This window comes from Helianthus annuus, chromosome 9 (genome assembly GCF_002127325.2).
Source record: "Helianthus annuus cultivar XRQ/B chromosome 9, HanXRQr2.0-SUNRISE, whole genome shotgun sequence".
In the NCBI taxonomy this organism is placed as follows: Eukaryota; Viridiplantae; Streptophyta; class Magnoliopsida; order Asterales; family Asteraceae; genus Helianthus; species Helianthus annuus.
Window position 1 is genome coordinate 123,992,699 of NC_035441.2, and position 17,626 is coordinate 124,010,324.

The 17,626-nt window shown below is 35.0% G+C and overlaps 2 protein-coding genes across 3 annotated transcripts; one reads left to right on the forward strand and one right to left on the reverse strand.

The window, feature by feature from the left end:
• Positions 1-2,396: 2,396 nt before the first annotated feature.
• On the forward strand, positions 2,397-8,505 carry LOC110878526 (pre-rRNA-processing protein ESF1). The gene is made up of 7 exons (XM_022126843.2): positions 2,397-3,096; positions 3,194-3,268; positions 5,654-5,895; positions 5,978-6,140; positions 6,236-6,364; positions 7,190-7,893; positions 7,981-8,505. The coding sequence occupies exons 1-7, from the start codon at positions 2,497-2,499 to the stop codon at positions 8,213-8,215; spliced, it is 2,148 nt and encodes a 715-aa protein (XP_021982535.1). The 5' UTR covers positions 2,397-2,496; the 3' UTR covers positions 8,216-8,505.
• Positions 8,506-11,959: 3,454 nt separating this feature from the next.
• On the reverse strand, positions 11,960-16,169 carry LOC110878525 (aspartyl protease family protein 1). Of its 2 annotated transcripts, none has more exons than XM_022126841.2 (10): positions 15,674-16,169; positions 15,026-15,161; positions 14,671-14,906; positions 14,033-14,257; positions 13,795-13,930; positions 13,609-13,682; positions 13,408-13,507; positions 13,259-13,319; positions 13,099-13,170; positions 11,960-12,352 (listed from the first exon to the last, which is right to left on the reverse strand). In XM_022126841.2, the coding sequence occupies exons 1-10, from the start codon at positions 15,964-15,966 to the stop codon at positions 12,135-12,137; spliced, it is 1,551 nt and encodes a 516-aa protein (XP_021982533.1). In that variant the 5' UTR covers positions 15,967-16,169; the 3' UTR covers positions 11,960-12,134. The 2 variants fall into 2 exon arrangements, with proteins under 2 accessions (XP_021982533.1, XP_021982534.1); XM_022126842.2 differs by having other exon boundaries at positions 11,964-12,352; positions 14,671-14,903; positions 15,674-16,163.
• Between the last annotated feature and the right edge of the window lie 1,457 nt (positions 16,170-17,626).

A 17,626-nucleotide genomic window follows, 5' to 3' on the forward strand; every position in this document is an offset into this window, starting at 1 on the left:
CGTATGCAACCATACGACTCATATGGTACCATTTTGCATTAATGGCACTTTACTCCCTAAACTTTATACTTTGAAATTTTCCAGTTTGGCCCTCCACTTTCAAAAATCATAACAAGATGTGTTATGCTTATGACACATATCATGAATATCCGTGTTCATCTGCAAGTCTACTTGTATCTTTATGACAGGGAGTTATAGTTATTTTTAGAATCCTCGCCGCAGTTGGTTCACTTGAGGAAGCACCAACACCAACGTTACTTTCACCACTCGAGCTTGTCATGTGAGTATTTTGAGACTTGAGAATTTGTGAGCGTTATTGTGTTTTTTGAGAGTTATAAAGTGTTGTAATCAAACCAATATAGTCAACACCTATTTATATAAGGGAGATTTTATTAATCCAACATTTTGTTTATTGGCCACTAATAATTCCACCTAAGAATATCTCCGCCAGCAGTCCCACCTTTTAGACTATTTTTTCTTACTAGACCTACATTAGAAAAATATAATATCATTAATTTTTTAATGACGTGTATGCTGACTGGGCAATGTGTGAGATTAATAATCCCACCTTAATAATCCTACCTTTTGTTTGTTGGCCAATAATAATCCCACCACAATCACCACCATCGCCATCAGCCACCAAAAGCATCACCATGACCATCAGCCACCACAATCACCACCACCGTCACCATCAACCACCATAATCACCACCACCATCACCATCAACCACCATAATCGCCACCATTGTCACCATTGGCCACTATAATCACCACCACCGCCATCAGCCACCACAAAACACCATGTGATGGCTGATGGCGATGGTGGTAATTGAGGTGAGATTATTATTGGCCAACAAACAAAAGGTGGTATTATTAATCCCAAGTCATTGGCCAGTCAATATTCATGTCATTAAAAAACTAAGGACGTTTTAACAGAGGTCCAGTAAGGAAAAAAAAGTCTAAAAGGTAGGACTACTGGCGGAGATATTCTCAGGTGTGATCATCATTGGTCAACAAACAAAGATGAGATTAATAAAATCCAATTTCCCTTTATATAAACATACGAGGGTAAAATGGTCCAGAAAACCCAACCAAGCGACCCTGAATGACTAATATAGCTATGTAAAAACAAAATTTTGCAACTATAAAAACAACCGGTTAACCGATTATTATATAATTAATAAAACCGCTTAAGAAACCATGTTCCTAACCGGTTCTCCTCACTAAAGCTCCTAACCGGTCCTTAAGCTATGGTTTGTGAAGAGGTATCAGATTCGTCCCGTAACACCCATAAAGTACCCACTTAACCAGGATGACCCAAATTCAACCCATGTTCAATTCTGTTATGCCTACGCACAGTACAAACATGAACAAGAGAATGTTTATTTCCATCAATAGAATACAACATTTCAATATCAAATCAATTATGTTTTTATATGGGCTCACACCACATGATAATAACATCACCCCAATTCTACTCTATGGATACTCCAGCATGAGTTGATGCATTCCATTCACTCTTTTAAATCTCACTCATACTTATACGTTACGATATTCTTTCTCAGAAAACATATATTTATTCTCACGTCAGACTGCCGAAGGGTCGTTACATAGACAACCCTTGTTTTACAAAGTTGATCGGTGAAGACTCAAGACCAGATGATCCGACCTGGTAAGAGTGAGAGCTTCAGATGACCTAGCAAGAACCTGCAAGATCACAAGGAAACGAACACACCGTTAGCCTCGTCACAGGGAGGGGGGCCTCTCTGTGACCAAGCTCGAGCGTGAGAATAAGTATTTGTGAGGAGAAGATAGGTCAGGGAGAGAGAAAGGAGAGTTTAGAGAGAGAAAGTTGCAATTACCCTTTGCTTTGAGTCTTGGCGGGGTATTTATAGTTTTTGGGTATGCTGACGTGGCGAGTTAGTTAGGGTCGGACCAGTCATTGTCAGGGTAGTTAAAGCTGTAGGCCCTCAGTTAGTTATGGCGTGCCCACGTGTTTAGTTGCTCCGTCTTTAGCATGTGGTGCGACACGACGTTTAAATGCTTAGATTCGGTTCTATGTCTGCTGACGATACGGTCCGACCAAGGACGTATCCTCATCAATCGGAAAGTGGTTCGTTAAGTAGTCACAATCACAACCTTACAAGTTCAATCCAACCTGACTGGTAATTCCTTCTTCTGTATCGGTTTGAAACAGTTCCACAAAGGCACAAATGTCGGTTCTATACTGGTTTTTGTATACAAGTAGCAAACCGGTTCCATTTAATCTGATTAAAATAATAAATTGTCGGATCTATCTTTGCCTTGTTGGGCTTGGGCTACTTTCTAAATTCTCAAACCCAACCGACAGGCCATGTAACCCGTTTCTCAATCAAATCTACCCGTTAAATCTAGGGTTTATATTCATTCACCCATTCTTAAACCCTTCTTCCCCATTTCTGCATCATCCACTAACCAGAGATTTCAACCTTCAAACCAAACAGCGTAAATCATCCCAATGGGCTCCAAAAACAAGAAGAACAAGACGGCAAACAAACCTAACACGGCGGCGGAGGTTACCGGAAACCGCGTGTTCGGCGCCGGTAACAAACCAATTACCGACGAACGGTTCGCGTTGTCACAAAAGGACCCTAGGTTTCAAGATGTACCGAAGCATAAGAATAAGGTAGCGATTGATTCGCGTTTCAGTCGTATGTTCACCGATAAGAATTTCTCCAATTCATCTGCTCGTGTAGATAAACGAGGTAAAGCTAAAAACGACGGCGTTTCGTCTCAAAGTGTTCTGAAGAATTATTATCGAATCGATGAGGATGATGATGTTCAAAGGAAGCAGAAGAAAGTTCGTGAGGATGTTTCGGAATCGGATGATGGTGATGATGACGATGACGTGGAGAGTGATGAGGAGAAAGTGGAATCTGATAGTGATGATGGTGAGAAGGTGAAGAATGTTAAGGAAAAGTTATTGAAATTGGATTCCGAATCCGAATTGGAATCGGAGTCGGAATTGTCCGGAGATGAGGTTGTGGATGATTATAATACAACGGATACGGATGAGGATGATGAGGTTTATATTGAGGAGGAGACTAACGCATTGCAGGTGAATTCGATTCGTGCGATTGTTGTTTATAAAGATAATAATTAATTTGTATTGAATGAGGCTTGTTCATTGTTTTGATTTGTATTGGAGATAACAGGAGGAGAATGTACCTGAAATTGATAAAGAAACTCACAGGCTAGCAGTTGTTAATTTGGATTGGAATCAAGTTCAGGTGAGTAAGATTATTGTTTTTTTTTACCTTTTACTTTAGTTTGAATTAAGAGCTGTTGAATGTTAATCACTAGGTTGCCTTGCCACAGCGATAAAATCCTTAGTTTACTAGTAGAAACTGTTGCTAGTTTCTATGTTGTCAAAGGCGCACGAGCCTAGGCGCTTAAAAGGCAATCGCTTTTTAAGCGAGGTGCATGGCATATAAGTATCATTTATAGGGATTTAAGATATGTTTTAGGCTAGTTTAGGCTTGTCCCACTCCATTTTTGGATGTTTTAAACCAGTTTGCTCTGAACTTTGCCGGAAAATTTCAATATTTGGCTGGTTTCTAGCTGGAATCTGACCAAAATCTGGCTGGAATATCGCCCGAAGGTCGCTGGAACGCCTGAATGGCAGCAAGGCGTTTTCTCCGCTTTGCGCCTCGTCTGAGGACCTAGGCGCGCGTTCGGAGGGCTTTTGACAACAAAGGCTAGTTTCAATTTATCGGATTTAAACGCTATTGAAGTACATATACATGTGTTCATATCATGGTTTTTCTCGGAACTGATTTTTTCTGTTTCTATACATCGTGTTGGTTTAGTTCTCTTGATGGCTGTATCCAATCTTTTCATATGGTTATTTTTCATGTATGTAGTTCTTGTAAGCTTGATTTTAACTATTAATATATACATACTATTGTTATGTGATTATTTATATATATGGTGTAACATATCGGATATGCATATATATCATTTCAAGCCTTTGTCTTTGCTCTTTTACTCTTTAGGAATTACTAAATTCCTTTATACATGTAACACGCTTGTATATGTGCATCTTTTCTCTTGCGATATAATTGGTCTTAGGGTGTAAACGAGTCAAGCCGAGCCAGGTTGGGCTTGTGCTTGGCTCGTTTATCTTAATGAGCTGAAACACTTGAGCTCGGCTTGTAAAAAGCTCAATCCAGGTCGTTTATTCTTAAGCTTTTTTATTTTTTTGTACGCCAATATTGATGCACATAAAAAGTACCAAAAATAATATTTTTAACATATGCATAATGGAGAATTTTTAAGCTGGATTTTTATTATCTATCTACTATAATAAAAGAAACCAAGTTTTGGACACGTGTCATCCATTGAAGCCATCTATTTTTATAGATAATTAATATCAATTAAAAGATAATTATACAATTAATTAAATTTAATATAAATTTAAACAATTCATATAGGAGATAATATATATAATAATTTAAAATAGAGTAAATTACAAAAATCGTCCTTTATGTATGTCACTTATTGCAAACTGTGTCCTTTGTCTTCAATAATTACAGAAAACGTACCCGATGTTTGCAAACCCTTGCAAGTTATGTCCTTTAGCCCTAACTCAGTTAATTTAATGATTTATTTATTTTATTAAACTAAAATAGTTAAGGGTAGAACGTATTTCAAAAATGTTTAAAAGGTGTTTATTGGTTCTATATATTTATATTTTCGTGTTCAATTTTCAACTCAAATGTTTACGTGACATTTATAAGAACAATCACCGCAATCACCCCATCCATCGTATATCGAGTATATCGTTAGTTTTTTTAAGATATAAATTTTTATTAGATTCATTCAACCCGTGTAATAAACGAGGTTTTTTAAATATATAACATTTTTATTTTTTTACTATACAAGATTACATTTACGCAACTCGTGTAATACTCGGGGTTTTAAAAATATAACTTTTTTTTATTATGTAGTATATAAAATTAGATTTATTCAATACATATAATACATGTGATTTATAAAGATATTACTTTTTATTGTTTGGTATATAAAATTACATGTGTTCAACCCCGTATAACACAACCTCCCGCTTTATTCTCCCTAACGGTCGAAATTAGTCTTGCTCCTCAGCTCGACGAGGTTCTTAAAAATGTAACTTTTTTATTATTTAATATATAAAATTAAATTTACTCAACCCGTACAATACACGGGGTTCTTAAAGATATAACTTTTTTATTATTTAATATATAAAATTACATTTATTCAACCAATGTAATAAACGAGATTTTTAAATATATATTGTTTTATTATTTGGTATATAAAATTGCATTTATTCAACGCGTGTAATAAGCGAGATTATTAAAGATATATTTTTTATTATTTGGTATATAAAATTGCATTTATTCAACCCGTGTAATACACGGGGTTCTAACCTAGTTAATATATATTAAAATTTGGGTTGTAATCTATACACCTTAAAAAATTTGGCATTAATTTAAACGAGCCAACTAATGAGCGAGCTTACCTTGGCTCGGGTTGTTTACAAATGAGCTGATTTTGGGCGAGCATTATGAACAGCCGTAGTTGGTCTATGTGCTATTGTACAGTTCCTGAACATCATATCTGTGTTTCTTCTGCAGGCAGTTGACTTGTTTGTTGTGTTAAGCTCATTCCTGCCAAAAACAGGCCAGATTCTGTCGGTGTCCGTATATCCTTCCGAGTTTGGACTCAAGCGCATGGAAGAGGAGGCAGTGCGTGGTCCCGTTGGTTTATTTGATGACGAGGATGGGAAAAATAAAAATGATGATGATAGTGACAACAGTGACGATGACAATGAAATTGATAACGAAAAGTTGCGTGCTTATGAACTAAGTAGATTAAGGTAATTAAATCTTGATTAGTAAAATGTTCAAGCGTCTGTTTGCATATAATATTTTAGTATTAATGGTTTGTTTTCGTATCAGGTATTATTTTGCAGTGGTGGTATGCGATTCAATTGCTACAGCTGATTATATATACAAAAGCTGTGATGGTATTGAGTTTGAAAGATCATCAAATAAGTTAGATTTGAGGTTTATTCCAGACTCTATGGAATTTAAACACCCTGCACGTGATGTTGCTACCGAGGTACTATTATTTAATTTATTTTTTCATTTTTTTGTGTAGCATATTAAATTATTAATGCTATAATTCTTTATGTAAATGATCTTTTTTTGTCTCAGGCTCCGGCAAATTACGAAGGTATAGATTTTCAAACTCGAGCATTGCAACTCAGTAAAATTGATCTTACTTGGGATGAAAACGAACCCCAGCGCGTCAAGAAGTTTAAAAGGAAAATTAACGTCGACCAAGTATGTAAACGTCTTTAATCCTTTATTATTTTTTGTATAATTTTATTATTACATTAAAAACCCGTTTTTTAGCATTTGATGTGTGTTGTAAAATGCTAAAACCGCCCCTGGGGTTTGGCCTGATTCGCCTGTTACATCCAAAATAACTTTTTTTTTGTGCGTGTGTGTATATATATTATAATTATTTTTATTATTTAACGGTGAAAAAAACAATTAAAAAAATTAAGTGGGTATATATATAAATGCGTGTATATAGGTATACATATAAAGGGTGGGGTTCTAGGGTGAACACTAGTGTATTTGTGAACTGAGTGAACAAATCCTGGCCATTGATTTACATCATCATATCGTAAAATACACTAGTGTATTTTCATCATCAAATCCTAGCCATTGATTTACACTTGTGTATTGATAATCAAGGGCTAGGATTAGTTCACACAGTTCACTATTAAGGGGTTGTTCACAAATGAACCTAATCCTATATATAAATGTGTGTATATAGGTATATATATTATAATTATTTTTATTGTTTTTATTAAAGTTAAGAAAGAAAATAAAAAAACAGAAAAATAAATGGGTAAATTGCCAAAATCGTCTCTGAGTTAACGATACATTTTAACTGGGTTTATGATTTGATTGGAAATGGCAACAAAATGTCCAGATAAAAAAATATATAAATGTTTTGGATGTAACAAGCAAATCATCTCAAACCTCAAGGACGATTTTGGCATTTTTACTCTATTTTTTTGTAAAACTTCATTATTACATTAATAACTTCTTTTAGTATTTGATGTGTGCTATGACACCATTTTTATGTTTATGAAGGAATCCAAGTATGTTAAGGATGAAAATGAATTGAAGGAACTTATTGCTTCAAGTGAGAGTGAACCCGATGAAGACGAGAATAACGTTGACGGTGGCGATAAAAAAAGACAAAAAACCGATGCATACCGCGCTCTACTTCAGTCTGGTGACGGTTCAGATGAAGACGAAGAGGACGGGAAAATGGATATGGAGGTGACTTTCAACACCGGTTTAGAGGATCTCAGCAAGAAAATTCTTGAAAAGAAAGATAAAGAAACAGAAACCGTTTGGGACGCGTATCTTCGTGAGCGAAAAGAGAAAAAGAAAGCTAGAAAGAATAGATCCAAGAATTCTTCAGACGACGATGATGATGTTGGTGGTTCAGATGAACAACCCTTTGAAGAAAAGGGCGATTTCTTCGTGGGAGAAACCGCAAAGAAGAAGAAGAAAGCGTCTCGTGATAAAAAAGATAAAAAAACTGAAACGGGTGATGAAGGTGAAGCAAGTAGAGCGGAACTTGAATTATTACTTGCCACAGATGAAGGCGGAGATGCTAATAACGTGAAAGGATATAATTTGAAACATAAAAAATCCAAAGGGAAAAAGGGCAAAGCCGACATTGACGAAGAGAAGATACCGACTGTCGATTATGAAGATCCGCGGTTTTCATCTCTCTTTACCCGGCCCGAATTCGCTTTGGACCCCACGGATCCCCGGTTTAAAAGGTATCTTCTATTCTTCTTTAGTTCCTATTTGTTTTGGTAATTTGTTGGTGGAATGATGATTTATTCATTTATTGATGTTTTGTTCAGGAGCGCGGCTTACGTGCGCCAGGTGGCACACAAGAGTAAGGGTGATGTGGATGAGATGGAGGGACGACATAACGATGTACCTGTAGCAGATCAGGCTCCGCAAGCGGATGACATAAAGGATTCGAAGAAAGACAAGCATGAGATTGCGATGTTAATGAAGTCTGTTAAAATGAAATCCAAACAACTTCCTCCTGTGTCGTCACATGGTAAGAAATCCAAGAGGAAAGAGAAATAACTCGGTTGTATCTCAAAATTTTGATAGATTTAGCTCTACGGTGGTGAGTTTTATTTTTTCAAAATCGCGTTTTTGGATCTGGACATGCGCAACATACCATGGCGGGAGGTTATGCAAGGGACACAGGTGCAGGGTGGTTTGTTATTGTTTATCTCATTAATTTAAGTGGAGCTTGTTTTTCACTTTGTTATTAGTTTTATCGTTAAACAAGAGACAAGGCTTTTTTTACAATCTGATGTACTTCGATTATTTTTTACAATAGACAAGTGTTATCATGTCTTCTTTTCTCACATAAGAAACTCTCAAATAGTATGAGCTTTTTGTTTGCTTGCGATTCCAGATTTGGTGGTTAAAAGTATACCCGGTAAAATGGGCAAGTCGGATGAAACTAGTCGATTCAAAGTTTTTAAAACCAACTACATACAAAGACCAGAAAACTTTTGGTCGTCTTCCATGTTACAATTATAGTTAACAAAGTTTTATTTACCATATTAATATGTTTAAATGATCTGAACAAACACTTAAAAATGATATGTTTTTTTGAAAACATTGCAAAACTGGGGATCTGAAGTAATGAAAATTGAAAGGAAAAAAATAATAGCAGAAAATGCTTACATGCAAGGTAAAAATTTGAGTTTTGTCAGGTAGATCAGTTCAGTCTTTTACCTCATAATGGATTGTAGTGTGTCTTCTTTACCTCCATTAAAAAACCATGTGCAAAAGCTTTCAAAAACTAAACCGCCAATGTAGATCCATTATCCATAACAAGGTGGTGTGCTAAGAATTGTCAGGATGGATCTTGTAATTAGAGTATTAGACACATGTGTTTTGGGGGGTTTCTAGAAATCCACTCGTTTTGTAAAAAAATAGTGGAAACCTTGTATGATTTGGAAAAAAAAAACTAGTGAGAATTAGTGAAGATCTACCAAAAGGAACCTCCTGGAAAAAAAATTCTGGATCCGTCACTGATCAGACATCATGGGTGTGAGACTTTTAGCGAACCGATCTCAAGTAGCTTGGCTCGTTTACATACCTAGGAAGTCTAATTTCATGATCAGTTCAAACTTAGCTCAATGTATATCTAGGAAGTCTAAAGATGATTTGAACACAATCAGGGTGGCCGGGGCACTCCACAGGTAGACCTGCCCGGGTTCGAAGCCGCACCAGAACACCGCTGCCACCCTTACGGGCTGCGAGTATGGCTGGCGGGTTCGGCTAGCTAGCTCCACATAAACTCTCTCAATTTTATATTTCCATCTACAAAAAACTCTCAATTTTATATTTCCATCTAAAAAAAAAAAAAAAACTCCTCTCAAAATATCAATTAATTCATGGACCTTAGAGGAAGACATTGTGTTGGCTATGTCTTATGTCACAACCCATCACAAACGCTCATCCACTAGTAGACGGGTTTCGTTTTGGAACTAGGTGTTCCAACAATTTTGTTTCCATATTGGTGAGACCACCCGAAACGTGGACTAACTAAACTCGCGTTTCTCGTTTATCCATTTCAAATGTTCAAGATTCCATTGGAGGTTCATGAATGTGGAAAATCCAACAAGTTCTCGGAATCGGAAGTCATTCAAGTGGTCCTTCTGGAAGACAAACACACCTACGATGAGGAATTTGAGCAGGGCCGGCTCTGGGACCGGCAAACCCGTGCCGACGCCTAAGGCCCAAAATTTCAAAGGGCCCGAAAAAGTCTTTATAAACTTATATATATTTATTAAATTTTATATTTAGTATATTTATCCGTTAATTATGCAAAAAAGTATTGGTGGTGTAGTGGCAAAAACCATTTCAAAATAATATAAAGTTCTCAAGTTTGAGTCTTTGCTCTATCACTAAGTTTTTATTTTTGTAATTCATTTACCCTTAACCATAATTTTGGGCCCAATTCTTTTCGTCGCCCGATGCCTAAATTTTTTGAAGAGTTTTCGGGGACGGCTCTGAATTTGAGCACGTTTTGGCGTGACAAATTATTAGGATATATGTTTAAGTTGTATGTTTTATTTTTATGTAATGTTTAGGTTTTATGTTTTTTTATGTAATGTGTAAGTTTTATGTTTTATTTTTATGAAATGTTTAAGTTTTTATGTTTTATTCTTATGTAATTTTTAAGTTTTATGTTATATTTGACTTTATTTAAATTAAAAGTCAAATATAACATAAAACTTAAAAATTACATAAGAATGGTTGACTTTATTTAAATTAACAAAAAATGGTTTATGGCATGGGTAGGTGCCGCCGGTGTTTACCATCTAATAGGTACTTTGAAGTAAATTTGACATGACGGGTGTTGCTTGGTTGGGGCCAGTGTACTATCCTTGAGTGTCGCTCCCTTCCTCCCTTATATCAATTAGTACCATAAAGCTTACATAATCTATTCAAGTTGCCTGGTGCAAAACTGGAAACCTAATTCAGAGAATCAAACCATCCAAAGCACAAGCATAATGCATGAAATAAAAAAAAAAAGTTTACTTCGGATTAAAGTCTCTTCTGTCATTTACTTTCGGGCGATACATCCAACAAACCAAACCAAGTGCATGAAATAAAGCTTCCACATATGTTTTGCTCGTGTGATTAACGATTACCTTTGGTGATCTCTATCACATTAAAAAATTAGTGTCAACTTTTGTTTAAATAAAAAAAAGTTTATATAAGATAGGCTATATTTGTGTTTGATATTATTCTTAGATTTATCATTACAGAATGAATAGTGTCATGCAGCTGATTGACACATATTCATTGAATTATGTTGTAGCGGTGGTGGCTTCATCACCAAATGCGACACCCTCTCATTTGCCACGTGATATACATCAGGATCAGTTTCTAAAATGGATTAATTGGGTTATATTTTTACCCGCACCCGAAAACCCGCCATGATCCGACCCATCTTCAGCAAATTAGAGTCTTGTTTTTATTTCACATTTATGCAACTTAATTCCCATGTTTCCATCTTTTTATTTTTCCTGCATTTTAGTTCAAAGTTTGTGGTAGTAGTCAAAGTCAGTTTGCATGTTTTTAGGTAGTGGGTCAGTTTCTTTTTTTTTATTTTCTATATGTATGAGATGGCAAAAAGAGAGAAGGGGGTTTTTTGTTTTGTGAAAATATTTATGTTAATTTTTACTCATTGGATTATGAGTGTGAGTTAATATTATTCCTTGCTAGTTCAAACTTGGCATGTTTGAATGGTGTTCTTGGAGCCTAGATTAGAATCAAGTGGTGTATCTGTATCTTGATTCTCATTTAGTTTTGCCCTAATCGTTTCCTTGTGTGGTGTTTCTGTATCACAAGAGACCGTTAGATCTATCCATTTTATTTAGAGTTTTAATTTTCCTAGCCGTTACCGAAGCGTTTGCTATCACCACGCTGACAACACCCACTAAAAACCCACCGCCCCTGTTCTCGCATCGATCTCCATATGTAAAGCTTCACATACCAAATCACCTATTCAATTCACACACAACATGATGATAAGCTCCTTCAATCCTTTATTTCAACCTCCTTCACTCTCGAATTTGACGTTGGTTGCGATTACTTCAGTGAACACCGTTTTTCACCGGCATATTACCAGTTCTGGTACGTTAGTAGCACGGTCAGCGCCGGCAGTGCGTGCTTTCGTAGCAGAAAAGTTGTCGGTGAGCGTGTTAATCGAGTTCAAGTTTATTTCGAATCTTTTTAATTGTTTCACAACTCACAAGTCATTTAAGTCTAATATCATTCTAACAAACAGTCATTATATATATAAAAAGAAACCCTCACTTTATTCAAATGTAAGCCATAAGTTGTCTCTACAAACAAATCTATATATTTACATCAAAACTACATAAGAATCGATAAGTAGCTCTGTCTGTATGTTCATATAATGACCGCGTATGACATGATTCTATGCTATACCACATCATATATCAACATATTACAACAAAACAAACATCAAAAAATTGGTAAGAATTGATAGTACGAGTATGAAACGCGTGTATGATAATGTGGACCCAATACTTCCTTGCCCAGCCTGACTCGGGTTAGGCGAACCATTCTTTGATGTTGCTTCAGGCCCCAAAGACATCGACGGAGAACCACTGGGAGAGGCCCACGGGCTTATTGGTAGCGTGTTTGATTCTGTGCCATTGTAGCCTGAAGATGAAAGATGACCCATTAATCATTAAAACATTCACTTTTTATAAAAAAAAATATAAATTATGAAATTAAAATCACGTTTTGATATTGTTCCAGTAAAGTCACTCAAGTTTCATTTATTGTTTGTGAATTTTTTAGTAAACTGCCAAAATGGTCCCTGAGGTATGGTCACTTTTGCCACTTTAGTCCAAAACTCAAACTTTTTGAATCTGGGTCCCTGTAGTTTCGATTTTGTTGCCTTTTTCATCCAAAATCAAAATCTGGTCAGATTTTTCAGTTAACATCCATCTTTTTTGTCTGTTTCCTCCATTTTAATGAAGGGGAAAATGGTCTTTTAACGTTTTATTATAACAAATTAGAAAGATCTGACCATTTTGCCCTTCATTAAAAAGGAGAAAAAAGACAAAAAAGCTGGATGTTAACTAAAAAATCTGACAAGATTTTGATTTCGGATGAAAATGGCAACAAAATTGAAACCACAGGGACCCAGATTCAAAAGGTTTGAGTTTTGGACTAAAGTGGCAAAAGTGACCGAACTTCAGGGACCATTTTGGCAGTTTACTCTGAATTTTTTTTATAGATCTTGAATTAAATAGAATATATATGAAGTTTGAATACTATTTAGTGATTACTTTTTTTTTTCAAACTTCATATATGTTCCGACTTCCGTTTAGGTTACTTAATATTAAAACTTTTAGCGTTTATAAAAATACAAAGAAAACATATTGATAAAATTCACTCACAATTAGATGTTTTCCAGCCCAAAATATTCTTCTCGCGATCAAACACCACTCGATAACCCGTCATGAAGTTTTCTGAAGAAAAAAAAAAAGCCAACATGTGTTACATTTTCAGAAAACTAACTTTATTAGGTAAAAATTGAAAGCAATGACGGTTACTTACGCCCAATGATGTTTACATCCTCACTTTTAACGATTCCAAAACAGAACACGGATCCACCATCCTACGTAATCATAACAATTATAAACTTAAAATTCAAATGAGTTAAAATTAGATAAAAAGTAATTAAAAATAGCAAAACTTTTGCTTACTTCAAGAGGAACAAAGACAAAGGGATTTGTGACAGCATACTGGTCTCCTCCTTTCATAGTTAGATTCATCAGAGGAGCTTCGAAAGTCTGCTGATTTGGACTGCACAAAAACACATGGTCAACCCGATTAACCCACAGGTCAAACCACACACCGTTTGAGGTAAATAACAAGCCTATATCATAAGTAATGTGTATACGGACCTTAAATCATAGCAATACTCGAAGGGAATGTCGGAACTTGGTTGACTCCGGGTCTCTTTCGTCTGTGAAGCAAACTGCAACGGCAAATAAATATAAATAAATAAATAAACCATGCCAGTTTAATAAAAATAAAAATTCAAGAAACAAAAACGCACATGTCACTACACGAAACACGACTTTACTTACACTTTCAGTTATAATCTTGTACGCAGGATCGTTCAAATAAGTGAACGAGGTACCAGTGTCAAAAATCGCAGTGAAATTAACATTAGTAACATTGTCTCCTACAGTTATTTGTGTCATGCTGATGTTATAAGTTCGGCTGGTACAAATTTTCAAGAAACAAAAAGTTTAATACTCAAGAGTCAAAGTCAAAGTCAAACAAATTACGGAGCACCTTCAAAACGGATTAAGATCAACTTACTGAGGAGTATCGAGATTGAGGGGGGTTTCTCCTTGATCTAAGCTGCCTTTATCTCCGAAATTGATTCTTCCGGCACCATCGGGGCCAAAACACATCGAGAACGAATTGGCGGTAAGACCACTGCTGGCTAAGATGCTAGGAACCGATAAGTTCTCGATGCCGAGCCCAAATAGACCGTTGGGGGCTGCACCATCTAAAAATGAGCCAGTTTGAATCATTCCACAACTGCAATGAATTACAATGAGTACGTATAACCGAATATATATCTAATATGCTAATACGGGTACAGTTTGACTTTCAAGGTCAATATGGATACATATTAAACTTAAATAGTACATGTGTTTTCCTTAATTACTACAAGTGTTAAAAAAAATCACACGTGGGAACGTTTGAGTATAGAATTACCATAAAAATCCACACGATTTTTTTTAGATGAATAGTAGGTTTGACCTGAAAAGTCAATGTTCATATTTCTAATGTGTACAGTTTGATTTCTAAGACCAAATAGACTAAACTTCGAAATTCATCAGCCGTATAAATATTTCAACTTTTTGAACGGGTTCTAAAGGATCTTGAATATTAGATATATACTAAGTTTGACATTAAAAGTCAATGATCCAAAAGGTATAGGTACATACCCGAACTTGATCTTTGCATCAACGGGTTTCTCTGAAGTATCATCGGTTATCAAATGCAAATTATCTTCTATCAGGATCCCAGTAGACGAAGTATTACTTGAAAGATAATTGACCTGATATGGACATATATCGGGCCTTGCAGAGCATTGTTTCTTTAGTTTACACGAGTCACTACTGCAAGGAACTCTTTGACTCGTTGTGGACGCGTTAGGGCTGTATATGTTGAAGTCTAGCTGCTGTTATAAACAAACAATCATAAGTTAAAAATACATACATGCCTTTAAAAAACATCAACAAACAATTAGTAAATAAGTAAAGTTTCTTGAAGTGAAACAAAATTATAATAAATACATACTCTTCCTGTTCTTGTGACCAATCCTTTGACGCAGCTCCGGCAATCACAAGGAATCCAAAACAAATCACTACCCGTGTCCAGCGCGACCAAAAACCATAAACTCGGGGTACCAACAGAGACATTGGCATAATGCAAGCTGCCAATTTCCCAATAAATTCAAGAATTATGCTTACAGAAATTAGACAAATTATCAAAAATTCAAGAACTATGCACACCAAATTAAAATTTCAAGAACTATGCATATCAAATTATAAAAAAAATATATATATATATCAAAATTTCAAAGAACTATGCATACCAAATTATTAAAAAAAAATATCAAAATTTCAAAGAACTATGCATACCAAATTATTAAAAAAAAATATCAAAATTTCAAAGAACTATGCATACCAAATTATTAAAAAAAAAAATCAAAATTTCAAAGAACTATGCATAAATAAATTTCAAGACACACACATACAGATATCTCATATGAATAACAAGAAAAAAAATGCTTCTTGAAATATGTTCACTGGTTTAACAAATACCAAACTCTGCATCATCACATGATCAGAATTCCCAAAATTAATCATAAACAAAACCCTTTTAAATATTTTATTAATTTAATTTAACCCCAATTCCAATTTTATGGCAAAGAATAGAACTTACAATCCAAGAGACTGAAGCTGATAAGTTTCATTGCCATCAAGAAACGCCAAAGAAGACTCGACGGTGGCGTCGGCGAGACGGCGGCGATGAAAAAGGCGGTCACGGTGGGTCATGGCAGCGTAATAATCGACTGAACCCATCTGAGGCAAATCACGATCATCAATATCCAAAACCCCTTTCACTGGATCAGAATATCTGTGGTGTATATCGAACCCAAATGTCCCAAACCCATCGATGAATCTTATTGATATTGTTATTAGTAATGTGAAGATCGAATAAGAAACAAAACCCATTTCAGGTTTGTTTATTGGTTGGAAAAAAGAATATGATATGGGAGTACCAAACTCTGAAAAGAATAGATCGATCTATTATTATGTATGTGTGATGAGTGTGGGTGTGGATATATACATGTATCTATAGTTCTAGAGAGAGAGAGAGAGGGGTTCTAGAGAGAGAGAGAGAGAGGATTTACGGAGTTGATTAGCTCCGAAAGAAAGTGGTGAGTCTTTTTTGACGTCTGCATCATAAATATGAACACGAAGGCAGTTTTTTTATTTTTTAATGATAATAAATAATATTACTTTAAAAAAATAATATAAATAATATGAATTCTACTTTTTGAGGGAAATTGACGGCATGTCGACTCTCGGAGTCTTGTTACGCTAAAGGGTTTAGGGTTCATAGTTGAATATGATTCATCACGTAGGAACATGAATGCAAGGCTATACTATCTATTTTCTTAATTCATCATGGTTTGCATGGATTAAACCATGGCAACCATGATCCTCCTTTCCATTTTTCAAGTAATCATTTCTTTTTTCTTTAGACAAAGATAAATTAAAATAAATAAATGGATAATCATTTGGGTCATGGTCACACCCTTAGGGTAGTGGTTTTGGAATGTGGATTAGAGATGGGTGACATGACATTGACGTGAAGGGTCATGGTGGTCATGAGGGTCATGACCACACCCTATAACCTTATGATGATGAGTCACCACCTGATTGATTCAGTCATATAAGGCATGTAGTGGCAGATTTAAGGAATTTTTTTTTCACTGGGTTTTTTTTTTTTTTTTTTTTTTGCTAGATTCTCATTAATTTGTACTATTTTTGTTTTTAAATCATATAAGATTTCCACTAATTTTTTCTACTATTTCTAAACCGAGAGGTTCCTAGAAACCTCAAAAATCATGGGTCCGCCCATGAAGGTAAAAGGGTGTAAGATTGAGATCGGACTATTTGGAGCTCTGTATGCAATTTAGATGGATTGAGTAATATTTAATTCATGAGTTTGGATTGGTTTTGATTTGTTTATTTTTTTTTAGTTATTTAATTGATTGATTTATTTATTTATTTACTTAATTTTTTAACTGTTTTAAGCTTGTATCTATACTATATTATAATGAGGGTAAATTGTTCTTTTAAACAATAAATATATTTTACCCTACATCTTATACACTTAAATTCATAAGTTTTAGGGTTATTGAATTTTAATAATCCTAATTTTTACCAGTTGGCCGATAATAATCCCAACTTTAAAAATTCCCTTCAATAATTCCAACTTGTAAAAGTTTAGCCACCATTAATCATTTTCTAACATAGGTGCACTTAAATCAATTAAGTAATCTTTAGGTGTAATTGAATCTATTGAGGAGACCAAATTCTTATATGTTTGAAAAGGATCAATAGCGGCCAAACTTTTACAAGTTGGGATTATTGAAGGAATTTTTAAAGTTGGGATTATTATCGGCCAACTGGTGAAACTTATGATTATTAAAATCCAATAACCCTAAGTTTTAATATAATTCTGGGTGATTGGTTACATTTTTCTTCATCTACAACAAACTTATAATTCTTTTACATATTCTTGTCATATCTTAATATTTTAAAAAATCCAAAAGTATCGTGACGACCTACTCATTTTTGTCAACGTTTCGATAGTTGTTTTGGT

Excerpts from the sequence above, each read along its gene's own strand:
- LOC110878526 (XM_022126843.2), top strand. The coding sequence starts at position 2,497 with ATGGGCTCCAAAAACAAGAAGAACAAGACGGCAAACAAACCTAACACG. Across the intron at positions 3,269-5,653 it reads TGGATTGGAATCAAGTTCAG|GCAGTTGACTTGTTTGTTGT; the intron begins GTGAGTAAGATT and ends TTTCTTCTGCAG. Across the intron at positions 6,365-7,189 it reads GGAAAATTAACGTCGACCAA|GAATCCAAGTATGTTAAGGA; the intron begins GTATGTAAACGT and ends ATGTTTATGAAG.
- LOC110878525 (XM_022126841.2), bottom strand. The coding sequence starts at position 15,966 with ATGGGTTTTGTTTCTTATTCGATCTTCACATTACTAATAACAATATCA. Across the intron at positions 14,907-15,025 it reads TGGTCACAAGAACAGGAAGA|CAGCTAGACTTCAACATATA; the intron begins GTATGTATTTAT and ends TGTTTATAACAG. Across the intron at positions 13,683-13,794 it reads ACAAGATTATAACTGAAAGT|TTTGCTTCACAGACGAAAGA; the intron begins GTAAGTAAAGTC and ends TTGCCGTTGCAG.